Source organism: Salvelinus alpinus, chromosome 25, assembly GCF_045679555.1.
Source record: "Salvelinus alpinus chromosome 25, SLU_Salpinus.1, whole genome shotgun sequence".
Lineage (NCBI taxonomy): Eukaryota > Metazoa > Chordata > Actinopteri > Salmoniformes > Salmonidae > Salvelinus > Salvelinus alpinus.
The window spans coordinates 23,473,604-23,493,509 of record NC_092110.1 but is presented as its reverse complement, the minus strand read 5'-3'; the positions used below and the strand labels follow the sequence as shown (position 1 = coordinate 23,493,509).

The 19,906-nt window shown below is 43.2% G+C and overlaps 1 protein-coding gene and 2 long non-coding RNA genes across 4 annotated transcripts; 2 read left to right on the top strand and 1 right to left on the bottom strand.

Annotated features, from left to right (window-relative positions):
* The first annotated feature begins 366 nt into the window (after positions 1–366).
* LOC139553693 (uncharacterized) lies at positions 367–1,898 on the top strand. The gene is made up of 4 exons (XR_011670702.1): positions 367–512; positions 611–700; positions 1,286–1,408; positions 1,514–1,898. It is a non-coding gene; the product is annotated as an uncharacterized lncRNA (long non-coding RNA).
* A 2,980-nt stretch (positions 1,899–4,878) lies between these two features.
* On the bottom strand, positions 4,879–19,481 carry LOC139553687 (cytosolic 5'-nucleotidase 1A-like). The gene is made up of 6 exons (XM_071366278.1): positions 19,326–19,481; positions 13,167–13,334; positions 12,912–13,041; positions 7,768–7,890; positions 7,112–7,299; positions 4,879–6,872 (listed from the first exon to the last, which is right to left on the bottom strand). The coding sequence occupies exons 2-6, from the start codon at positions 13,278–13,280 to the stop codon at positions 6,492–6,494; spliced, it is 936 nt and encodes a 311-aa protein (XP_071222379.1). The 5' UTR covers positions 13,281–13,334; positions 19,326–19,481; the 3' UTR covers positions 4,879–6,491.
* LOC139553694 (uncharacterized) lies at positions 14,542–17,014 on the top strand. 2 transcript variants are annotated; one of them, XR_011670705.1, is made up of 4 exons: positions 14,542–16,220; positions 16,304–16,424; positions 16,522–16,595; positions 16,747–17,014. It is a non-coding gene; the product is annotated as an uncharacterized lncRNA (long non-coding RNA). The 2 variants fall into 2 exon arrangements; XR_011670703.1 differs by having other exon boundaries at positions 14,542–16,424.
* Positions 19,482–19,906: the final 425 nt, after the last annotated feature.

The window sequence follows — 19,906 nt, the reverse complement described above, 5'->3', positions numbered from 1 at the left end:
TAGCTTACTCTTCCTCGGGTCCAGCTAAATTAAGGCAGTTATACAATTTGAAAAACATTACAATACATTCACAACACATTGTGTGCCCTCAGGCCTCTACTCTACTACCACATATCTACAACACAAAATCCATGTGTACGTGTGTGTACAGTGCATATGTTATCGTGTGTATGCCTGTGTTTCCCTTCACAGTCCCCGCTGTTCCTTAATGTGTATTTTTATCTGTTTTTTTAATCTAATTTTACTGCTTGCATGAGTTACTTGATGTGGAATAGAGTTCCATGTAGTCAAGGCTCTATGTACTACTGTGTGCCTCCCATAGTCTGTTCTGTTTAGGTTAGTGTGTAGTCAAGGCTTTGTCATTAAAATTATATTGTGCCTATTTTTCAGATCTGCCAACCAGGCTCGGTGGGTGACAGGTAACAATGATTCAACCAAGCTGCTCCAGGCCTGGAGTGGCACGCTGGAACTTCCAGAGGCTTGTAGACCTGAAGCAGTGTGATGTGGTCCAGGTAATTATCACACACACGTATACACACTCACTCAATCACTCATTCTGTTTTGTTGTATAATTATTTTAACTTAAGAAAATTGTTACTCTCTCTTTTAGATCTGACATCCCTATTAGCTCAACCACAGTCCTCAAAGCTGAAGTCGTCTGCCCCTGCACCTGCTACATCGGCCACGACAGGTGATGCAGGTAATCATCACATGCATGTATACACCCATGCACACTCTCCCTCACTTGGGACTCTATTCAATCACATCTGCTTTAGCCGACATCCACATAGCGGTTGTTTTGGCAGTGTCTGAGGTGGAACTGTGTTAGAGCTGTCAAATTCACAAGCGTCTCCTGGCATTATACCTAAAGCGGACATTGCCATTGCCTGCATGGAGTCGCATTAATAGAAATCTCATGCAGCCCTGTTTACAAGTTAGAACACTGGAGTTTGAGATGTAATCTACACCTCGATTAGGCTGATAGAAATCCTCATTATTTAGTTTAATGATTTTGAATTTGAGCGTCGTTATTTCTATATAACCTACACTTTCTCGTTCTGAACATGTAACGCGAGTAGAACGGTGTAGTTTCGTGACAATGATCAAGAGCTGCTGCTTACCGATTTGACAGATCAATACACTTACACCTCAGACACTGCCAAAACATCAGCTATGCAGGTGTCGGCTATCGCCGCTTACTCTTGATCTGATTGAATCTAGGTCTTACACTCATTCAGTAGTTGTATGATTATTGTCAGTTAAGAAAATTGTGCCTCTCTTTTAGATCTGCCACCCCCAGCAGTTCAGCTGCAGTCCTCTGCTGTGGTATTTCATTTACCGACTGCACCAGTTCCTACTACACTGGCCGTGAAGGGAGAAACTTTTGAGGATTCCCAAATGGATACAGGTAATTCAGAATTATGTTGCATATGCTCACTCACACCAACAGATGTGCACACAGACATGTTGTTGAGCTGTATACTTACTCTCACTTTGTGCATCTCTTTTTCAGATCTGCCATGCACTCCACCACTGCCTTACAGACTCATCTCTGAGAAAGCAGAGATGGGTGGCTGACAAGGAAAAATAAAACACAACACACACTCTCTCTCTCTGTCATACACACTCACACACATTATCCCCAGTGTAAATGAGTTGTAATTACTTGTTTATTTTATGTTTGCTCAATTTTATTTTAGGATTTGAGATATCTACTCCTACATATCCATTCTCAATATCTACATAATTACTCTAACTATCAAATCAAAGTGTTATTGGTATTGTAAAAGACTTGCTTAATTTGTACAGTTTGAGGATATTCTGTGTGCTTTTTAAAAACATGCCTCCCTCTCACACACACACATTAGACCCAATGTAAATACATTGTTTATTTTATGTATGCTCTATTTTGTTTGAGGATTGTCAAATCAAATCAAAGTTTATTTGTCACGTGCGCTGAATACAACAGTGAAATGCTTATTTTCAGGCTCTAACCAATAGTGCAAAAAGGGTATTAGGTGAACAATAGGTAGGTAAAGAAATAAAACAACAGTAAAAAGACAGGCTATATACAGTAGCGAGGCTATAGAAGTAGCGAGGCTACATACAGACACCGGTTAGTTAGGCTGATTGAGGTAGTATGTACATGTAGATATGGTTAAAGTGACTATGCATATATGATGAACAGAGAGTAACAGCAGTGTAAAAAGAGGGTTTGGGAGGGCACACAATGCAAATAGTCCGAGTAGCCATTTGGTTACCTGTTCAGGAGTCTTATGGTTTGGGGGTAAAAACTGTTGAGAAGCATTTTTGTCCTAGACTTGGCACTCTGGTACAGCTTGCCATGTGGGAGAGAGAACAGTTTATGACTGGGGTGGCTGGTGTCTTTGACAATTTTTAGGGCCTTCCTCTGACACGGCCTGGTGTAAAGGTCCTAGATGGCAGGCAGCTTAGTCCCAGTGATGTACTGGGCCGTACGTGTAACAGTATAACTTTAGTACGTCCCCTCGCCCCGACCCGGGCGCGAACCAGGGACCTTCTGCACACATCAACAACTGACGCCCACGAAGCATCGTTACCCATCGCTCCACAAAAGCCGTGACCCTTGCAGAGCAAGGGGAAACACTACTTCTAGGTTTCAGAGCAAGTGACGTAACTGATTGAAACGCTATTAGCGCGTACCCGCTAACTAGCTAGCCATTTCACATCCGTTACATACGCACTACCCTCTGTAGTGCCTTTTAAAAAATATATATATATATTTTTCACCTTTATTTAACCAGGTAGGCAAGTTGAGAACAAGTTCTCATTTACAATTGTGACCTGGCCAAGATAAAGCAAAGCAGTTCGACACATACAACAACACAGAGTTACACATGGAGTAAAACAAACATAATACAGTAGAAAAATAAGTCTATACAATGTGAGCAAATGAGGTGCGATAAGGGAGGTAAAGGCAAAAAAGGCCATGGTGGCGAAGTAAATACAATATAGCAAGTAAAACACTGGAATGGTAGATTTGCAGTGGAAGAATGTGCAAAGTAGAGATAGAAATAATGGGGTGCAAAGGAGCTAGCTAAATAAATACAGTAGGGGAAGAGGTAGTTGTTTGGGCTAAATTATAGATGGGCTATGTACAGGTGCAGTAATCTGTGAGCTGCTCTGACAGCTGGTGCTTAAAGCTAGTGAGGGAGATAAGTGTTTCCAGTTTCAGAGATTTTTGTAGTTCGAGGCCGAGCAGTTGCCATACCAGGCAGTGATGCAACCCGTCAGGATGCTCTCGATGGTGCAGCTGTAAAACTTTTTGAGGATCTGAGGACCCATGCCAAATCTTTTCAGTCTTCTGAGGGGGAATAGGTTTTGTCGTGCCCTCTTCACGACTGTCTTGGTGTGTTTGGACCATTCTAATTTGTTGTTGATGTGGAAACCAAGGAACTTGAAGCTCTCAACCTGCTCCACTACAGCCCCGTCGATGAAAATGGGGGCGTGCTCGGTCCTCCTTTTCCTGTAGTCCACAATCATCTCCTTTGTCTTGATCACGTTGAGGGAGAGGTTAATGTCCTTGAACACCACGGTCAGGTCTCTGACCTTCTCCCTATAGGCTGTCTCATCGTTGTCAGTGATCAGTGTCATCAGCAAACTTAATGATGGTGTTGGAGTCGTACCTGGCCATGCAGTCATGAGTGAACAGGGAGTACAGGAGGGGACTGAGCACGCACCCCTAAGGGGCCCCTGTGTTGAGGATCAGCGTGGCGGATGTGTTGTTACCTACCCTTACCACATGGGGGCGGCCCGTGAGGAAGTCCAGGATCCAGTTGCAGAGGGAGGTGTTTAGTCCCAGGGTCCTTAGCTTAGTGATGAGCTTTGAGGGCACTATGGTGTTGAACGCTGAGCTGTAGTCAATGAATAGCATTCTCACATAGGTGTTCCTTTTGTCCAGGTATGAAAGGGCAGTGTGGAGTGCAATAGAGATTGCATCATTTGTGGATCTGTTGGGAAGGTATGCAAATTGGAGTGAGTCTAGGGTTTCTGGGATAATGGTGTTGATGTGAGCCATGACCAGCCTTTCAAAGCACTTCATGGCTACAGACATGAGTGCTACGGGTTGGTAGTCATTTAGACAGGTTACCTTAGTGTTCTTGAGCACAGGAACTATGGTGGTCTGCTTGAAACATGCTGGTATTACAGACTCAGACAGGAGAGGTTGAAAATGTCAGTGAAGACACTTGCCAGTTGGTCAGCGCATGTTCGGAGTACATGTTCTGGTAATACGTCTGGCTCTGCGGCCTTGTGAATGTGGACCTGTTTAAAGGTCTTACTGCGGAGAGCGTGATCACACAGTTGTTCAGAACAGCTGATGCTCTCATGCATGTTTCAGTGTTACTTGCCTCGAAGCGAGCACAGAAGTTATTTAGCTCGTCTGGTAGGCTCGTGTCACTGGGAAGCTTGTCTGGTAGGCTCGTGTCACTGGGAAGCTTGTCTGGTTGGCTCGTGTCACTGGGCAGCTCTCGGCTGTGCTTCCCTTTGTAGGCTGTAATAGTTTGCAAGCCCTGCCACATCCGATGAGCGTCGGAGCCGGTCTTAGTCCTTTATTGACACTTTGCCTGTTTGATGGTTCGTCAGAGGGCAGAGGGCATAGCGGGATTTCTTATAAGCTACTGGGTTAGAGTCCCGCTCCTTGAAAGCGGCCGCTCTACCCTTTAGCTCAGTGCGAATGTTGCCTGTAATTCATGGCTTCTGGTTGGGGTATGTACATACGAGCACTGTGGAGATGACGTCGTCGATGCACTTATTGATAAAGCCAGTTACTCGTGTGGTGTACTCCTCAATGCCATCAGAAGAGGCCCGGAACGTATAGAGTGACCAATAGTTACTGTATTATGATTGTTTAGTGTTTTATTTACTCAACAAGTAGTGCCCGAAAGAGGGATCGAACCATGTCTTAAAAGCAGCCCTACCAGTAGTAGTTCATGGCTACAGACTGTAGTTATTCTTGATGTGACTAGATGAAGCTGTACTGATAGTCACAACCGTACAAACCACCAGTATAATAAATGGCAATAAACAAATATAAAAGCCATATAATTTACACAATATGCCATCATCTCCTCACAGAATCCATGTTTTTACGGAATGGCTCAGCGCCCATGTTTATAAAGCGAGAGGAGGTTGTCCATTTTTGCACTTTAGGTTAACATTGCATAGGCTGCGTTTAGACAGGGTATCCAGGATTCTTGGGATGTCCCTACACCATTTAAATGTATATTTAGAATGGTTAAGGTTAGGGTTTAGGGTTTAGGCTAGGAACATCCAAAGGAGCTAGGATTGCACTAACCGTTTACACAGGCTACCCAGTTCTGATCTTTTTTTCACTAATTGGTCTTTTGAACAATCAGATCAGCTCTGAAAAATATCTAATATCTTGGTCAAAAGATCAATTAGTGGAAAATAGATCAGAATTGGGTTGCCTGTGTAAACGCAGCACATACAGTAACTTGCATGAGAAGCAAGCAAAAGTACACCAAAGGTACTTCATAAAATATTCCTAGATTAGAAACAAAAGAATAGAACAAACAATGACGTCAATAACATGCAATACATATTCCGTAAACATGTTTTCAACCTAAGATAAATGTGATATGCTAAAATGATACAGGTACAGTCTACTGTAGGTTTATAAACACCCCTCCCCCTCAACGTTATAAATACTGTATTGCCAAATATGTGTATAATACAATATAATGCATTTATACATTTTGGGGTTCTGGAGTTTCATCATGATGTTGCTACAATTCACAGATTTGTAAACTCCATAACTATTGTATAGTCTATATTTGGGTTGATTTTTGGATGTAAATGATGGTTTTCGGAACTTTAATGCTATGGTAAAGTTCCAATGGAGCCGTTTCCATCTAAATATTAAATCATTTCTGGGTAACAATTAAGTACCTTACTGTGATTGTATTCAATTAAAATTAAACAAAAATAGCTTCTTAGCAAAGAGACATTTCTCAAACAAGAATTTTGCTTGTACAGGCAGTCTTTTCAAACATTTCCAACACTAAAATGGTATTATAATTTTCACAATTTCACAGCATTATTACAACATCATTGCAGGACTGGCGATAGACCTCCTTGCAATTGTGTGCAGATTCTATTTGAAGAATTGCTGTAAAATTATATTTTTCCTGGTCTGACAGAGTTAATTAGATACAATTCCAGTTCTTTTACCTTGGTAGGTCAAGATCTGGATATGTATGTACAGCACTTTTTGGGCATACGATATTTGACGTTTTGTTTTACATCTACTGGCACTATCTCTTGTGATGACACATGACACGGGTGAAAATGGCATGCCCTCCCTCTATGCTTCTCCCATTGTCATGTGATTCTTTCCCCAGAAAACTGAGGGCACTGAAAAGGACTGTCTCGTTCAAATACACAATGCTGTTTTATTGTCCCTTGGGTTAGGGAAGAGAGTGAAATCCAGACTACTTGGTGGCAGCGCTAAAGTCTTTAGTGTTCTCCTTAGCAGGCTTCTGCTGGGGCAGTTTCTGAGCCACACCATATGGCACATGAGCTGCCACGGTCCCCAGCTGCGTAGCTCCCTCCACATGGAACATCTGATCGTCAAAGAATATGTGAGGCCGGATCTTCTCCAGCATTGGCCCCTTAGGGGCCCCAGCAAGGAAGAGGGCCTCGTCTGTCTCCAGGCCCCAGGATCGCAGTGTCTTCAGGGCCCGGGTGCCTGAGCTGGCTGCGCTGCGTGCCGTCACCAGGTAGGTACGGATGGGGCAGTCCAGACGCTGATCCTTGGCATAGAACTTCTTTTGCAGCTTCCCCAGAGACTCCAGGAACCCTTTCAGTGGTCCCTGAGAGGAAGAGAGAAGGAGAGAGAGGGAGTTGCTGCACTATGGGCCCAAACACTGAACATGTGTCACTTAAAATCTACAGTAAATCTACAGAGACACCAAACCTCTTCTGCCCGCACTAGATTCCTTAATCCATATGAAGTACAGAGGGATATTGCTTTGTCAATTTACAAACTATTTCGATTTTGCTGCATATCCATTTGTGTTTTAATGTGTTATGGAATGATACGTGGACATACATGATCAAGAAGTGTGTTTTCGTGTGTCTTCTCATGCTCAAAGAACTTGTCCAGTCCGTGGGCCTTAAAGATGCGCTCTGACTCGTCAGAGAAGAGTACTGCGTCCCCATCGAAGGCCACCCGCAGCTGAGTCTCTGACACTTCTGTTCTCTTCTCTGGTGGATTAAACATGGTGGCTGCTGCGATCCCTGAGAGAGAGATAGAGAGGCAGAGATAAAGGGAGAGAGAGAGAGACAGAGATAAAGGGAGAGAGAGTGAGAGAGACAGACAGGAGATTAGTCCAGACAGGAGATTAGAGGGAGATTAGTCAGTATCACTTGATCAAGGTAAGCTTATTTTGCTGTATTAAACAACTAGATAACTGTGTTACGAGACAGATCAAAGTGTCCATCGATAAGACGGACAGTACATTCTTAGAGAAAAAGGTTATTCGGCTGTCCCCATAGGAGAACCCTTTTTGGTTCCAGATATAACCCTTTTGGGTTTCATGTAGAACTCATGTAGAACTCTCTACGTGGAACCCAAAATGGTTCTATCTGGAACCAAAAAGGGTTCTTCAAAGGGTTATCCTATGGGAACAGCTGAAGAACCCTTGTAGGTTCTAGATAGCAGCACCTTTTTTTCTAAGAGTGTAACTAACAAGACTATGCACTTACCCTCCTCCAGGGCCTCTCGGACCTTCATGGGGTCAGCAGACAGGTACAGGTTAGTGTGGTAAGCCTTCAGGTACCCAATGGGACTGTTCCCACCCGTCATACAGAAACGCTCAATGAAGAGCTCTGCAGAGGAAAGAGAGAATGGCATAGAGTCAATGTTATGTTTTTTTATTTAACTAGGCAAGTCAGTTAAGAACAAATTCTTATTTTCAATGACAGCCTAGTGGGTTAACTGCTTGTTCAGGGGCAGAGCGACAGATTTGTACCTTGTCAGCTCGGGGATTTGAACTTTCAACCTTTCGGTTACTAATCCAACGCTCTAACCACTAGGCTACCCTGCCGCCCCAAAATTGATGTATGCATGCCAATAAGAAAACAACAACACCGGACAAGCCCTGGATGAATTAACAAATAAAGGCTGCCATCAGTAAAACAGATGTTCAACAGATTGGGGGAAAACATTGAAATGGAGAAAATACAGAAACACTGTGCAAATGCTTATCAAGGAAGCAAAGAAAAACTACTACAAAACTGAAATCCAGGACCTAAAGAAGAGGAATGGAAGGAATGGTGGGACTTCATTAACAAAGGACTAGGATGAAAGAAAACATCAGGAGTGAGAATACAGGTTGAGGGAACTGAAGACAACGATGCGGCTGATGTTTTAAATGGCTTATTTGCTGAGGCGTGGACAAGCACCACACGTCTTGCCATCTTCCCCCTGCGCATACCTACAAGGCAGGTTGAGCTGTGCAGCATTGGCTAGATAATGCAAGGTCTGACCAGACTCAGCCCACGTAAAGCGGGTGGGCCTGATGGCATTCCAGCCTGGCTAGTAAAAGAGCATGCAGAAGATCTAGCCCCTGTTATCACACACATAGTTAACACCACCTACTGGCAGGGGACTGTTCCTGCTGCCTGGAAGACTAACAATGTGTGTCCCATACCTAAAGTGTCAAACCCATGTACAAAGAGTGACTGGAGGCTGAACTTTCTAACTTCATGCCTTGGAAAAATCCAGAAGAGCTTCATCATAAAAAAGTGCACAAATCAGTATGCCTATCTCCTAAAGTCCAGCACTACTACCGCCCTTGTGAAAGCCACACACTCCTGGCTGGCAGGTACAGATTCCAGAAAACCAACAATGGTGAGGGTGTTAATAGCTGATATGTCCAAAGCCTTTGATCGAGTAGATCACGCAAAGCTCCTGCAACATTTGTCTGACATTGAACTGTATCCAAGGTTACTAGCCTGGCTCCACAGCTACACCACCAGAAGAAGGCAGAGGGTGAAGGCAAATGGCACATTTAGCCCTTAGTCAGAGGTCACCTCTGGTGTGCCACAAGGGGGCATGGTTTCACCATATCTGTTTCTCCTTCAGATGTCCATCAAAAAAGTTGTCTTCAGTGACACTCTGGACACTATGCAGACAATGTAGGGCTGTCCTGAGCCATACCATTACCCAGCATCCAAGAGGACACTTCCATGGGCTTGAAGGCAAAGCAGCTGGAAGAGTGGACCACATCCAACAACATGCTCCTGAATGGGAAAAAGTCTGTGGAAATGTGGATATGTTTTTCTAGAGACCATCCACAACCTGCACCACTAATCATAGTAGGACAGAAAGTACCAGTGGTAACAACAACCAAGTATCTTGGTTTTCATCTAGACTCTAATCTCAGTGACGCACATGTGGAGCAGTCAGTGAGGAACGCCTCAAAACCCCTGCACTTTGACTGTTCTTGCCAGAAATGGCCTACCCACTGAAGATCTGGTCACAGTATACCCTACACTGGTTAGGCCTTGTCTGGAATACGGTGGAGTGCTGTTAGTTGGATGCAGTAAAAAGCAGCAGGCCCAACTAGACAGGGTGCAGAGGAGGGCCTTGGGGATCACCTCCAGAGGTGGAGCAGTCCAACCACAGCTCCCCTCACTGCAGAGCAGGCGAGAGCAGCCTGCAGTGCATCTGGTGGAAGACAGTGCACACTCTTGACCATGCATTGAACAACCTGCTCCCTCCAAAAATAGGTAACTGCACAAACAGGCTCCTGAGAAACACAAACAGGCTCCTGAGAAACAGCCACGAACTGTCCTGTATAACTGTCCTGTATAACTGTCCTGTATGACTGTCCTGTATAACTGTCCTGTATAACTGTCCTGTATAACTGTCCTGTATAACCGCCCTGTATAACTGTCCTGCACAACTGTCCTGTATAACTGTCTTGTATAACTGTCCTGTATAACCGCCCTGTATAACCGCCCTGTATAACCGCCCTGTATAACCGCCCTGTATAACTGTCCTGCACAACTGTCCTGTATAACTGTCCTGTATAACTGTCCTGCACAACTGTCCTGTATAACTGTCCTGTATAACCGCCCTGTATAACTGTCCTGCACAACTGTCCTGTATAACTGTCCTGTATAACCGCCCTGTATAACCGTCCTGTATAACTGTCCTGTATAACTGTCCTGTATAACCGTCCTGTATAACCGTCCTGTACAACTGTCCTGTACAACTGTCCTGTATAACTGTCCTGTATAACCGCCCTGTATAACTGCCCTGTATAATTGTCCTATATAACTGTCCTGTATAACTGTCCTGTATAACTGCCTGCACAAACCGCCTGTGAAACGCCACTCTACCCACTGCTATCAGACTGTATAATAACTCTAGTTCTTAAATGTTTCCCCCCCAAAAATTGTCTTTTTACAATCACATTTTAACATTTCAATTTCCATCATGAAAAATGTCCTGTGATATTTCAAGTGTTCTGTATTCTATTTATGTCACGTATTATGTATTTTAAATGAGTGTTTTGCAATTATTAGTAGTGTCGTGACGTTGTATTAGTTAATGTGGCGACTGTTGCTCATCGAATGATTACAAGTTTCTAATTACGTGATTAACTGAATCAAGCAATTATTAACTCATTGACCCGGGGCACCATGGGAAAACTAGTTTTTATTGAGTTTCTATTTCCCAAATTAACTCAAAGAATATCAGAATATCGATTTTACCACAGCCGCTAATTAACCAGTTGCCTCTAACAGTCTCGTTCTGAACGTCGTATAGCCCGGGATTCTGCACGGACCCGGGTCTCACTAATGAATTAGCACCACACCAGTCTTAGTTTAATGTTTATTTACTAAAAAGCTAAAATGATGATAAAAGATACACATACACAAAAACACATTCTAGGCTATTGATTAGAACTTAGTATAACGGGCCAACACACTAGGGCGCGTGTTACCCAAAATGGGGATTTAAAAGAGAGAGAAAGAGAGAAAGTACACGAGAGGAATATACATTTGGGTGAAATTGTCAGCTATGCTCATTCTAACCCTAGCCTTGCCCCAAACTGCCGCTGTTATGAGTCAGAATATAATGATGTAATTACTTGTGGAGGTTCTCCGTGGATTTTCCTGCGTGGACCGTTCAAGCTGCTCACTGACGCACTTCTCCTGCGCACCTCTCTAGGTGTCCTCACGATGTCCGTGTCCTTTTGGCTTACTGGCCTGTTCCCTTGTCCTTGCTCTGGAAGGGGTCTTCGGAGGACAGATAGCTCTGTAGCTCAGAGCTCACAGCGTAAAGATGAAAGAGTGTAGATACCACGATTCGATGGGGAGTGGAGGCTAGGTGGTTCGGCTTGTATTCACCCGCTTAGACACCGCTACTCATCCCTAGCTTGGGTAGAAAAAGATTTCTTTGTCTTCAACTTGTTGCGTTTTGAGTTCGTTGACCTTTTAGACCTTTGGCTGCAGCTCGGGTCACTTAGTCATATCTGTTAATTCTGCACTCACAGGTTTTATACCCTCGGGTCAGAAGTGGGCGTAACTGCCTTCAGGGCAATTCTCTGGGCGTACCAGGTTTAAGGGGCAAGGTATAGATTTTACTCAAATCCAATTTTAGACAACTAACTTCACATTTCATCTCTACCGAAACATTCTCTTTGATTTGGACATTTTCCACACAACGTACAATGTATAAACATCAAGCATATACGAGGAAAACTCTTAACGTTACAATGTTTTCATAATAACGTCATCTATTAACCTTTAATAACAAAACAAAAATGACATACATTTTCATATTCCATCTATCGTCATGACCACCATTGTAGTTGACGGAAACCATTGTTCCAAAGTCCCTTTACTGCATGTTTACAGTTCTGAGACTGGTCCTCCATAGTGAGAGGGACAAAGGAATGTGGTCTGTGGCTTCAGATTTACCATGGGTGTGAGGGGTCATAAAACCCCCACATCTTCAGACCCCCTAGATCTCTCCTCCTCTGTTGGGGTTGAGAGGAAATCTGTAGGGTCGTGGTCTCCTGTAACCTGACCTGATCAGGACAGTCATGACAGTAGGGATGCATGATATAGTCGGTAAGCATATCGGAATCGGCTGATATTAGCTAAAAATGCCAACATCGGCATCGGCCCGATGTCTAGTTTCACGCCGATGTGCAAAACAGATGTCTGCGCACTGAGGAAGAGAGGCCACGGACAGACAGAGCTTAAACTTCACTGCTTGACATGTATGATGAAATCCTGGTTGAGAATGAACAAATGAACAACGAAACAGCACAGCAAGTGAAATAAATACGTTTTGATTATGTTTTACTGGTAATGGGAACTTTTTGGTCAGTGTGTGTGTGTGTGTGTGTGTGTGTGTGTGTGTGTGTGTGTGTGTGTGTGTGTGTGTGTGTGTGTGTGTGTGTGTGTGTGTGTGTGTGTGTGTGTGTGTGTGTGTGTGTGTGTGTGTGTGTGTGTGTGTGTGTGTGTGTGTGTGTGTGTGTGTTTGAACTATTTAACTGTACTAGAATGCTTAAAAAATAATGTTTTATATCAGTTATCGGTATCGTTTTTTCGTCATACCGTCATACCGGTGCATCCCTAATTATTAGTAATGTAAATTCTGCACTTCCTCAGTTTTATCTGTGAGCAAGAATAAATAAACTGAAACTTCATCATCAGTGCATCAGAACAGCCCTCATCTCTTGGTACCCTTAAGCCCAACCTACTATCAGGGCATCACACTGAATTTGAATGAAAGATGTACTCATTCACAGCACAATGGCCAGGTTGTGCACATGTGTGCACGTGTTTATGCACGTGTGTGTCTGTGTGTGTGATTAGGCACTCACGGTGGTGGTTGATGGTGTTTATGAGTCGGAGACCGGCGTGTGCGTGGCTGTTGGTCATGAGCACAACGTCAAAGAGCTCCTCACTCTCAGGGTACAGCTCCCTCAGCCGAGTATTCACTGCCTCCAGAGCCTGAGGTCATGTCAAACAGAAGCTCTCAACATACACCATACATCATTCACATTGACGAACATGGTCGGCAATGTCAAAGCTCTGGGTGTATTTCTGTCTGTCTGTGTGTCTTTTTTTCCCCTGACCTTAACGAAAGGAAAAGCAGGGCCAGGGGCGAAGGGCTCCATCTCATGCTCTATCTGGTACTTGAGGTAGTCCTCCATGCCTTTCTGTTCGTAGATCTGCTGCTCCTTATCCATGTTGAAGAGGACACGCGATGACACCGCAATGGTGATGGCATTCTGAGGCTTTGGCTGTTGGATGAGGGAACACAATGCTTAATACCTGAACACACAATACAACACACACATTAGCACACAGAAATACACACAAGTAGGAAGGGCGATTCAACGCCAGGAAAGCTCAAAAATATTTTTGGTATCTCAGATTGTTCTGGCAATTCTCACATATAAACTTCATTGGGGGTTTATTATTTTTATTTATTTTGATGTGGTGCTTTGAAAATGTAATAATATACATTTTGAACCTTATGTATGTTGCCTTGGTGGAGTCATTTCCTGTTTCAATTTAATTTAATGCATGGGAAAGTATATCCTTATACAATAACAAAAACTTCCATCTGAAGCCATCTCGACTCCCAGACGAGCTCCTCCAGCACCGGTCGGAAGTGTGTCCTCTCTGACCACAGCAGGTGCAGGAGGAGCCTCCTCCTCCGGTCCCCCTCGATGCAGTCCCCCCTAACTCCATCGGAGTTGGAGCAGGAGGGCTGGGAGGTGGAACTGACAGGACCCCTTCTGAACGCCCGCGGGCAGCTAGCAGGTTGTCCAGCCGGATCGACAAGTCTATGAGTTCGTCGAGGGAGAGTGTGGTGTCCCGACAAGCTAGCTCCCTGCGGACGTCCTCCCGGAGGCTGCACCGGAAGTGGTCCATCAGGGCCCTGTCGTTCCACCCCGCACCAGCGACCAAGGTCCGGAACTCCAACACGAAGTCCTGCGCGCTCCTCGTCTCCTGTCTGAGGTGAAACAGTCGTTCACCCGCCGCTCGGCCCTCTGGAGGGTGGTCGAACACGGTCCGAAAACGGCGGGTGAACTCCGGGTAGTGGTCCCGAGCCGAGTCTGGGCCGTTCCAGACTGCGTTGGGCAGGAGACGAGGAGGCTCACACTCTCTTCACCCGAGGGAGTCGGACGAAAGGTAGCCAGGTATAGCTCGAGCAAAAACCCCTGGCACCCAGCCGCCGCTCCATCGTACTCCCTCGGGGGCGCGAGACGTAACGCGCTGGGACCGGACATCGCCGGAGGAGGAGTGGGTTGCGTCGTCGCTGAAGGTGAAGTCGGGAGACCACTCCTCTCCCATCGCTCCATTCTCTCCATCATTTGGTCCATCGCCGAACCGATCCGATGGAGGATGGCCGTATGATGGAGGACGCGCTCCTCCATTGATAGAAGAGGGGTGGTCGCTGCTCCTGCTGACTCCATAGGTTATGCTGTCATGACAGGCTTCTGTCACGTCTTCGAGGAGTAGTGGGTGGAGGAATCAGGCGCAGAGAGCAGAGGTAGTTCAATCGTGATCTTTTAATCCCGAACAACAAGTAACGGTAACGCCAAACACTAAGGCGCATCACTTTCAAACAGTCCAAAGACAGGACCAAACAGTCCGGAGAAAATAGTACACGAGAAACACACCACATGAACAGAAAAACAAGCCCGCACAAAAGCAGGCGGGCATACCTGGTTTAAATAGCCCAAATCAAAACCCAATACAAGGAACAGGTGTAACAAATCAGACAAAACTAACTGAAACAGAAAAGGGGATCGGTGACAGCTAGTAGACCGGTGACGACAACCGCCGAGCGCCGCCTGAACAGGAAGAGGAACCACCTTCGGCGGGATTCGTGACACTCTGTCACTTTCAGACATGCGCAGAGCAGACTGAAAGGAGAAGGGTAGCTCTTGACTTGAACCACAGGGGTTCTCTGTAAAGAGAGAGTAATCCAAAAGGCACAGACAGACCCCTTGACTTTCAATTGGCACCCTTGACCTGTATGTAGTCTCTCCTGATTGGCTCTGTGGTGCTTAGTCAATAGGAACTCCGTTGCTGGCCACATGATAAAGTTTTTACAGTCTGGCAGTCTGACTAAAGCACCAGAGGTATGAGGAGAGACATCCTCCTTTGTATTTATGGGAACAAATATTTCCTAACACTTTGGATCCTATTCTTGGACAGTTAGAAGACACAAATGCGTCAATGCAAAAAAATGTTTTTACTAATTACTGTCCATGAGTTACCTCAACCTTGTGGGTCTATGGGTGTTTGGGCCAATAAAGTGCCAACTCAATTATACCATTGACTAGTCTCTCATGCCCCTATGAACGGGGACACAGGGCAATAGTTTTTAATCTAAACCAGCCCTTTCTTACTGGAGTACACTAACCCCTAATTGGGACTCTTTTCTTGACACACAGTAGCAGTTTACCAGAAAAGAAGTCAAGAAGATCAAAAAGTAGATTGTTGTAAGGGTGTATTACGTCCTGTGCTGGCCCTATTGTCATATCCATTCTGAATTCTGAGTGGTAAAATCATAGCTGAAAAATGCTTGCATCAACTGCATATATCATAAATTGCTATTGCAAATAGAAGTATTATGTTCAACAACTGACATTTTCAGATATTATTTTGACAAACACACTTTAACACACTTTGGTGCTTACAATTCATTCTCTATTGTCATAGACTTGATGGGCACTGTCATCTGTGATCTTTGTGATATGACTTTCTTTAAGCACGTACTGATGAAACTGTCACTTAATATTTTTTTCTTAGTCTACAAATGCTCTACATTTATTCACTCTGTGATAGAGTTGGATCCTATCTGCTACTTTTATTATTGTCCTGTAAATGGTTCAGTGCCTATAATTTAGGCTGTGTGTAGAATGGGACATGCAGGAAATTACCTCTATTAGATTATAGTCATAAGGAAATCAGCATACAGTTTTGGCCTGTGTATTAATTTGCCTATAACTAATCAGAATTCCATTATGTTTACATAAAAAAGAGAATACTTCAAAATGAGAAGATCCTGCCATGGAAAAGACGACTGGGTGTACATAAAGTGGAAAGGATGGGAAATAACTCACACCATACAGCAGGACACTTTCAGCTGCACGGTCTTTGTAATGCAGGTTTGATAGTTATATTTCAATAATGAATGGTTAGCAGTTATATGACAATTAGGTAAAAAACTATATTTTATTTTTTGGTGTAGATGGCCAAGGAAGTTGCACAGAACTTCCCCAACATCCCCTCCCAAATTGATATAGAACCTTCACAAAAACACATGGAGCAACTGCAAAAAGAAATGGCTGAGGATATACAAAAAATGTCTGGTATGTAATGACTTTTAATTCAAAGTAAATGTAAATTCTTTATTTTTATGTAGTTGTGTGGGACAGCCATATGTTCAGTTCATGCCTATGATTTCAGAGTTCAACAAAGCCAACAACTGCTTCATGTGTGCCACTGATAAAGAACCTGGATGTGGCCCAAAGACTGACTGGGTTAGTAATTTTATTTAACATGTTTATAATTTTTTGACAACAGTGACAGCATGTAAGACAATTTATGATATAACACAATGGATGGCTAATTCGTCATACTGCATTGATATTTTATATTATTTACAACGTGTTATGCTTTGTTTTGTTTTAGATTGAATGTTTTGCATGCCAACGGTGGTTCCATGTGCTGTGCCTGGGAATGAAGACAAAAGAGTGATGAACACAAACTGGAAGTGCTGTCTTTGTTGTTGAAAATGTATGCTATACCCTATCCAAACTATACATTATCCACACTGAAGAGGCTCTGAAATGTATATAAACCAGGGATAAAGAGAGAAAACGAACACAAATGTTTTGTACTTATTTGAAGTAAAGTGTCTGTTGACATGTTGGAAAAGATTAAAGGTCTACAATTTCTATTTAATTTGTCAAAATAAATGTTTTATTGGATTTTCTGTCCACAATTACTGTGGTTACATGTTCAGAATATGTATTGACCGGCAAACCCACTGCAGCTTACCTCACTAGCTCACTCTCCATCCCTGCTTTGGACAATTAATAACATGACTCTAGTACTTTGCCCTTTTCCTTTATGGTTGATATTAACGATGAAAGGAGATATTATCTGTCTATCTCCTATTGTGTACCGCTGTTAAATACTGTGGAAAAAATAGAAAACAGGGAAAATAAGTACTTAGAACTACCAATTATTATTATTATATTATTATAGATAAATATTAACCCCCTAATTGTCAAACTAATATTAATGTACAACAATATAGAAGATAAATGACTAGAGGTTATGCAATATGGGTGTATATCCACTGCACGCTTCTTAGGTGTGTAATTGACATGACCAAGGAGCTATTGAAATTTAAAACTATGAAAAATGTACATTACACTGCGTGATTTTACAGCACACAAACAAGAGTGTGCAATATATAAGGCTAGTCTGTGGACATTCTGAAGTTTGTTTGAGTCCAGTATGTCACATGACCAAGGAGCTATTGAAGTTTTAAATTCTGAAAAATTCATGCAAAATCAAGTGAAATGAAAATGGACAAACTAAAGGATGTGCAATGTGTAGGCCCACTGAGTGGACATTCTGAACCTTGTTTAAAGGCAGTAGGTCACATGAACAAGGAGCTAGTTACATTTTTAAGTTTGAAAAATTAATGTAAAATGTGTGAGATGAAAATGGACAAACCAAAGGGTGTGCAATATAGAAGGGTAGTCATTGGACATTCTGAACCTTGTTTGAGTCAAGTAGATCACATGACCAAGGAGCTATTGAAATGTGAAAATGTGTAAAATTCATGTAAAATCGAGTGAGATGAAAATCGACAAACTAAAGGGTGTGCAATACATAAGAGTAGTCAGTGGACATTCTGAACCTTGTTTGAGGTCAGTAGGTCACATGACCAAGGAGCTATTGACATTTTTATGTTTGAAAAATGCATGTAATAACGTGTGAGATGAAAATGGACAAACTAAAGGGTGTGCAATGTGTAGGCCCACTGAGTGTACATTCTGAACCTTGTTTGAAGTCAGTAGGTCACATGGCCAAGGAGCTATTGAAATTAGACCGTTTGAAAAATTAATGTAAAAACGTGTGAGATGAAAATGGACAAACCAAAGGGTGTGCAATATAGAAGGGTAGTCAGTGGACATTCTGAACCTTGTTTGAGTCAAGTAGGTCACATGACCAAGGAGCTATTGACATTCAAATGCAAAAAAAGTTTGTACTTTGTTTTATGCTCCATAACTAATTAAACTAGGAATACAAAATGCTGCTCACATTTCCACGTTTATTAGCTTTGGAAAGCAAATTAATCTCCAAATCGTGAAAATAAGTGCTGTGCAATGTTGTGCGGGATTTTTCCAACATCATGACACTTATTTGGAGTCTATGGCTCAAGTGGTTTGAAAGCGCGAACTTCCAACTTGAAACGGTCTTTACCTCGGTTGACTTTACTCACATAAAAACTGTGGATGGGAACGTGGTTAGCCTACTACAATCACCTAAAGTGTTGGATGACTTTCTAGATAAAAAAAAAATGATTCACTTACTAAGAAGATCCCTCCCTGCACCTTGCGTGTGGTGGGAGCGGTATCGTTTCGACGCATTGTCCTCTCCGAAATTAGGAAAGTGTGATGTATCTGTGGGGTTGCTGGTCCCTGTCTGCGATATTTCAACAGCTGGACTAAATATTATTCAGATCCTTTTTGACCAGTTTGAGGTTGTCACAATGCCTTTGTCTCAGGCCATTCAGGACGGCATTTTGTCAGGCAACACTTTTATGACGTAATGTTATATTCTACTAGCAATTAAAAATATTGGACATGGATAAATATTTGGTCATTTTAGTCGTTGATTTGGCCGGTTAGGCTGCTTAAAACAACTCCCCGCATCACCCCCAGGCAGGCGCATATTAAGTTATGAGTGTGTCTGTCTTCGATAATTAAGCGCAATGGGTGACTGTAGGCTGCTAGTGTCATTACAGACATGATAACTAACAGATGGACTCTCTTCTAAGGTAGCTCAAATGCATTATGAATCCGTGAATCCGTGTATCCGTTTATCAGTACCCAAATCTGCCATTTTCAAGTCGTATACGGGTACGAGTGTAAATGGCTACAACCCTCAGAGATCACCAAAGCGGAGGCTTGTTCTCCACTTTAAATGTAGCTAATTGTGATTGTTAGGTTCAAGACAGGCAGGTTATTTACCCATAGTTGCCCAGCCCTCACACCACTCTTCTCCCCTTGAGTGCTTAGTAGCGTTGTCCCTTTCACTGTTTAATGGACTGGGAAATGGTGCCACTGGATCATTGGTCCCCTCTGCGTTTTATGATGATTTCTTATTGCCTTTCTTCCGAACCCCTGCAGCTCTCTCATCTGATAGAAGTATATACAGTACAGCAGCAATTGCTTAGCAGCCATGGGACCCCTCATGTTGGAAGCTGATTGGCTGCCGTGTTCCATGCTCCGTATTTAGCCTGATAAATGACGTTACAGAGGCAGACGCCCCAAGAAAATAAGATATAGGTGTCGCTTTTACTTTGAAGATCACACATGGAAAATCATATCCGCCTTGGTTATATGGTTTTACCACAACAGAAGCAGTTACTGTAAAATCTGTTACTTGTGACTGGAATAGATATTACACAGACATCCTGTAAAGGGCTTAATCAAGACACAAATTGATAAATGGGTTACCAGATGCACTTACATCTCATTTAACAGAAACACATGAATAAGATGTATTAGAGGTGGTTACCTAACATACTCTGGTACATAAATCCTAGAAA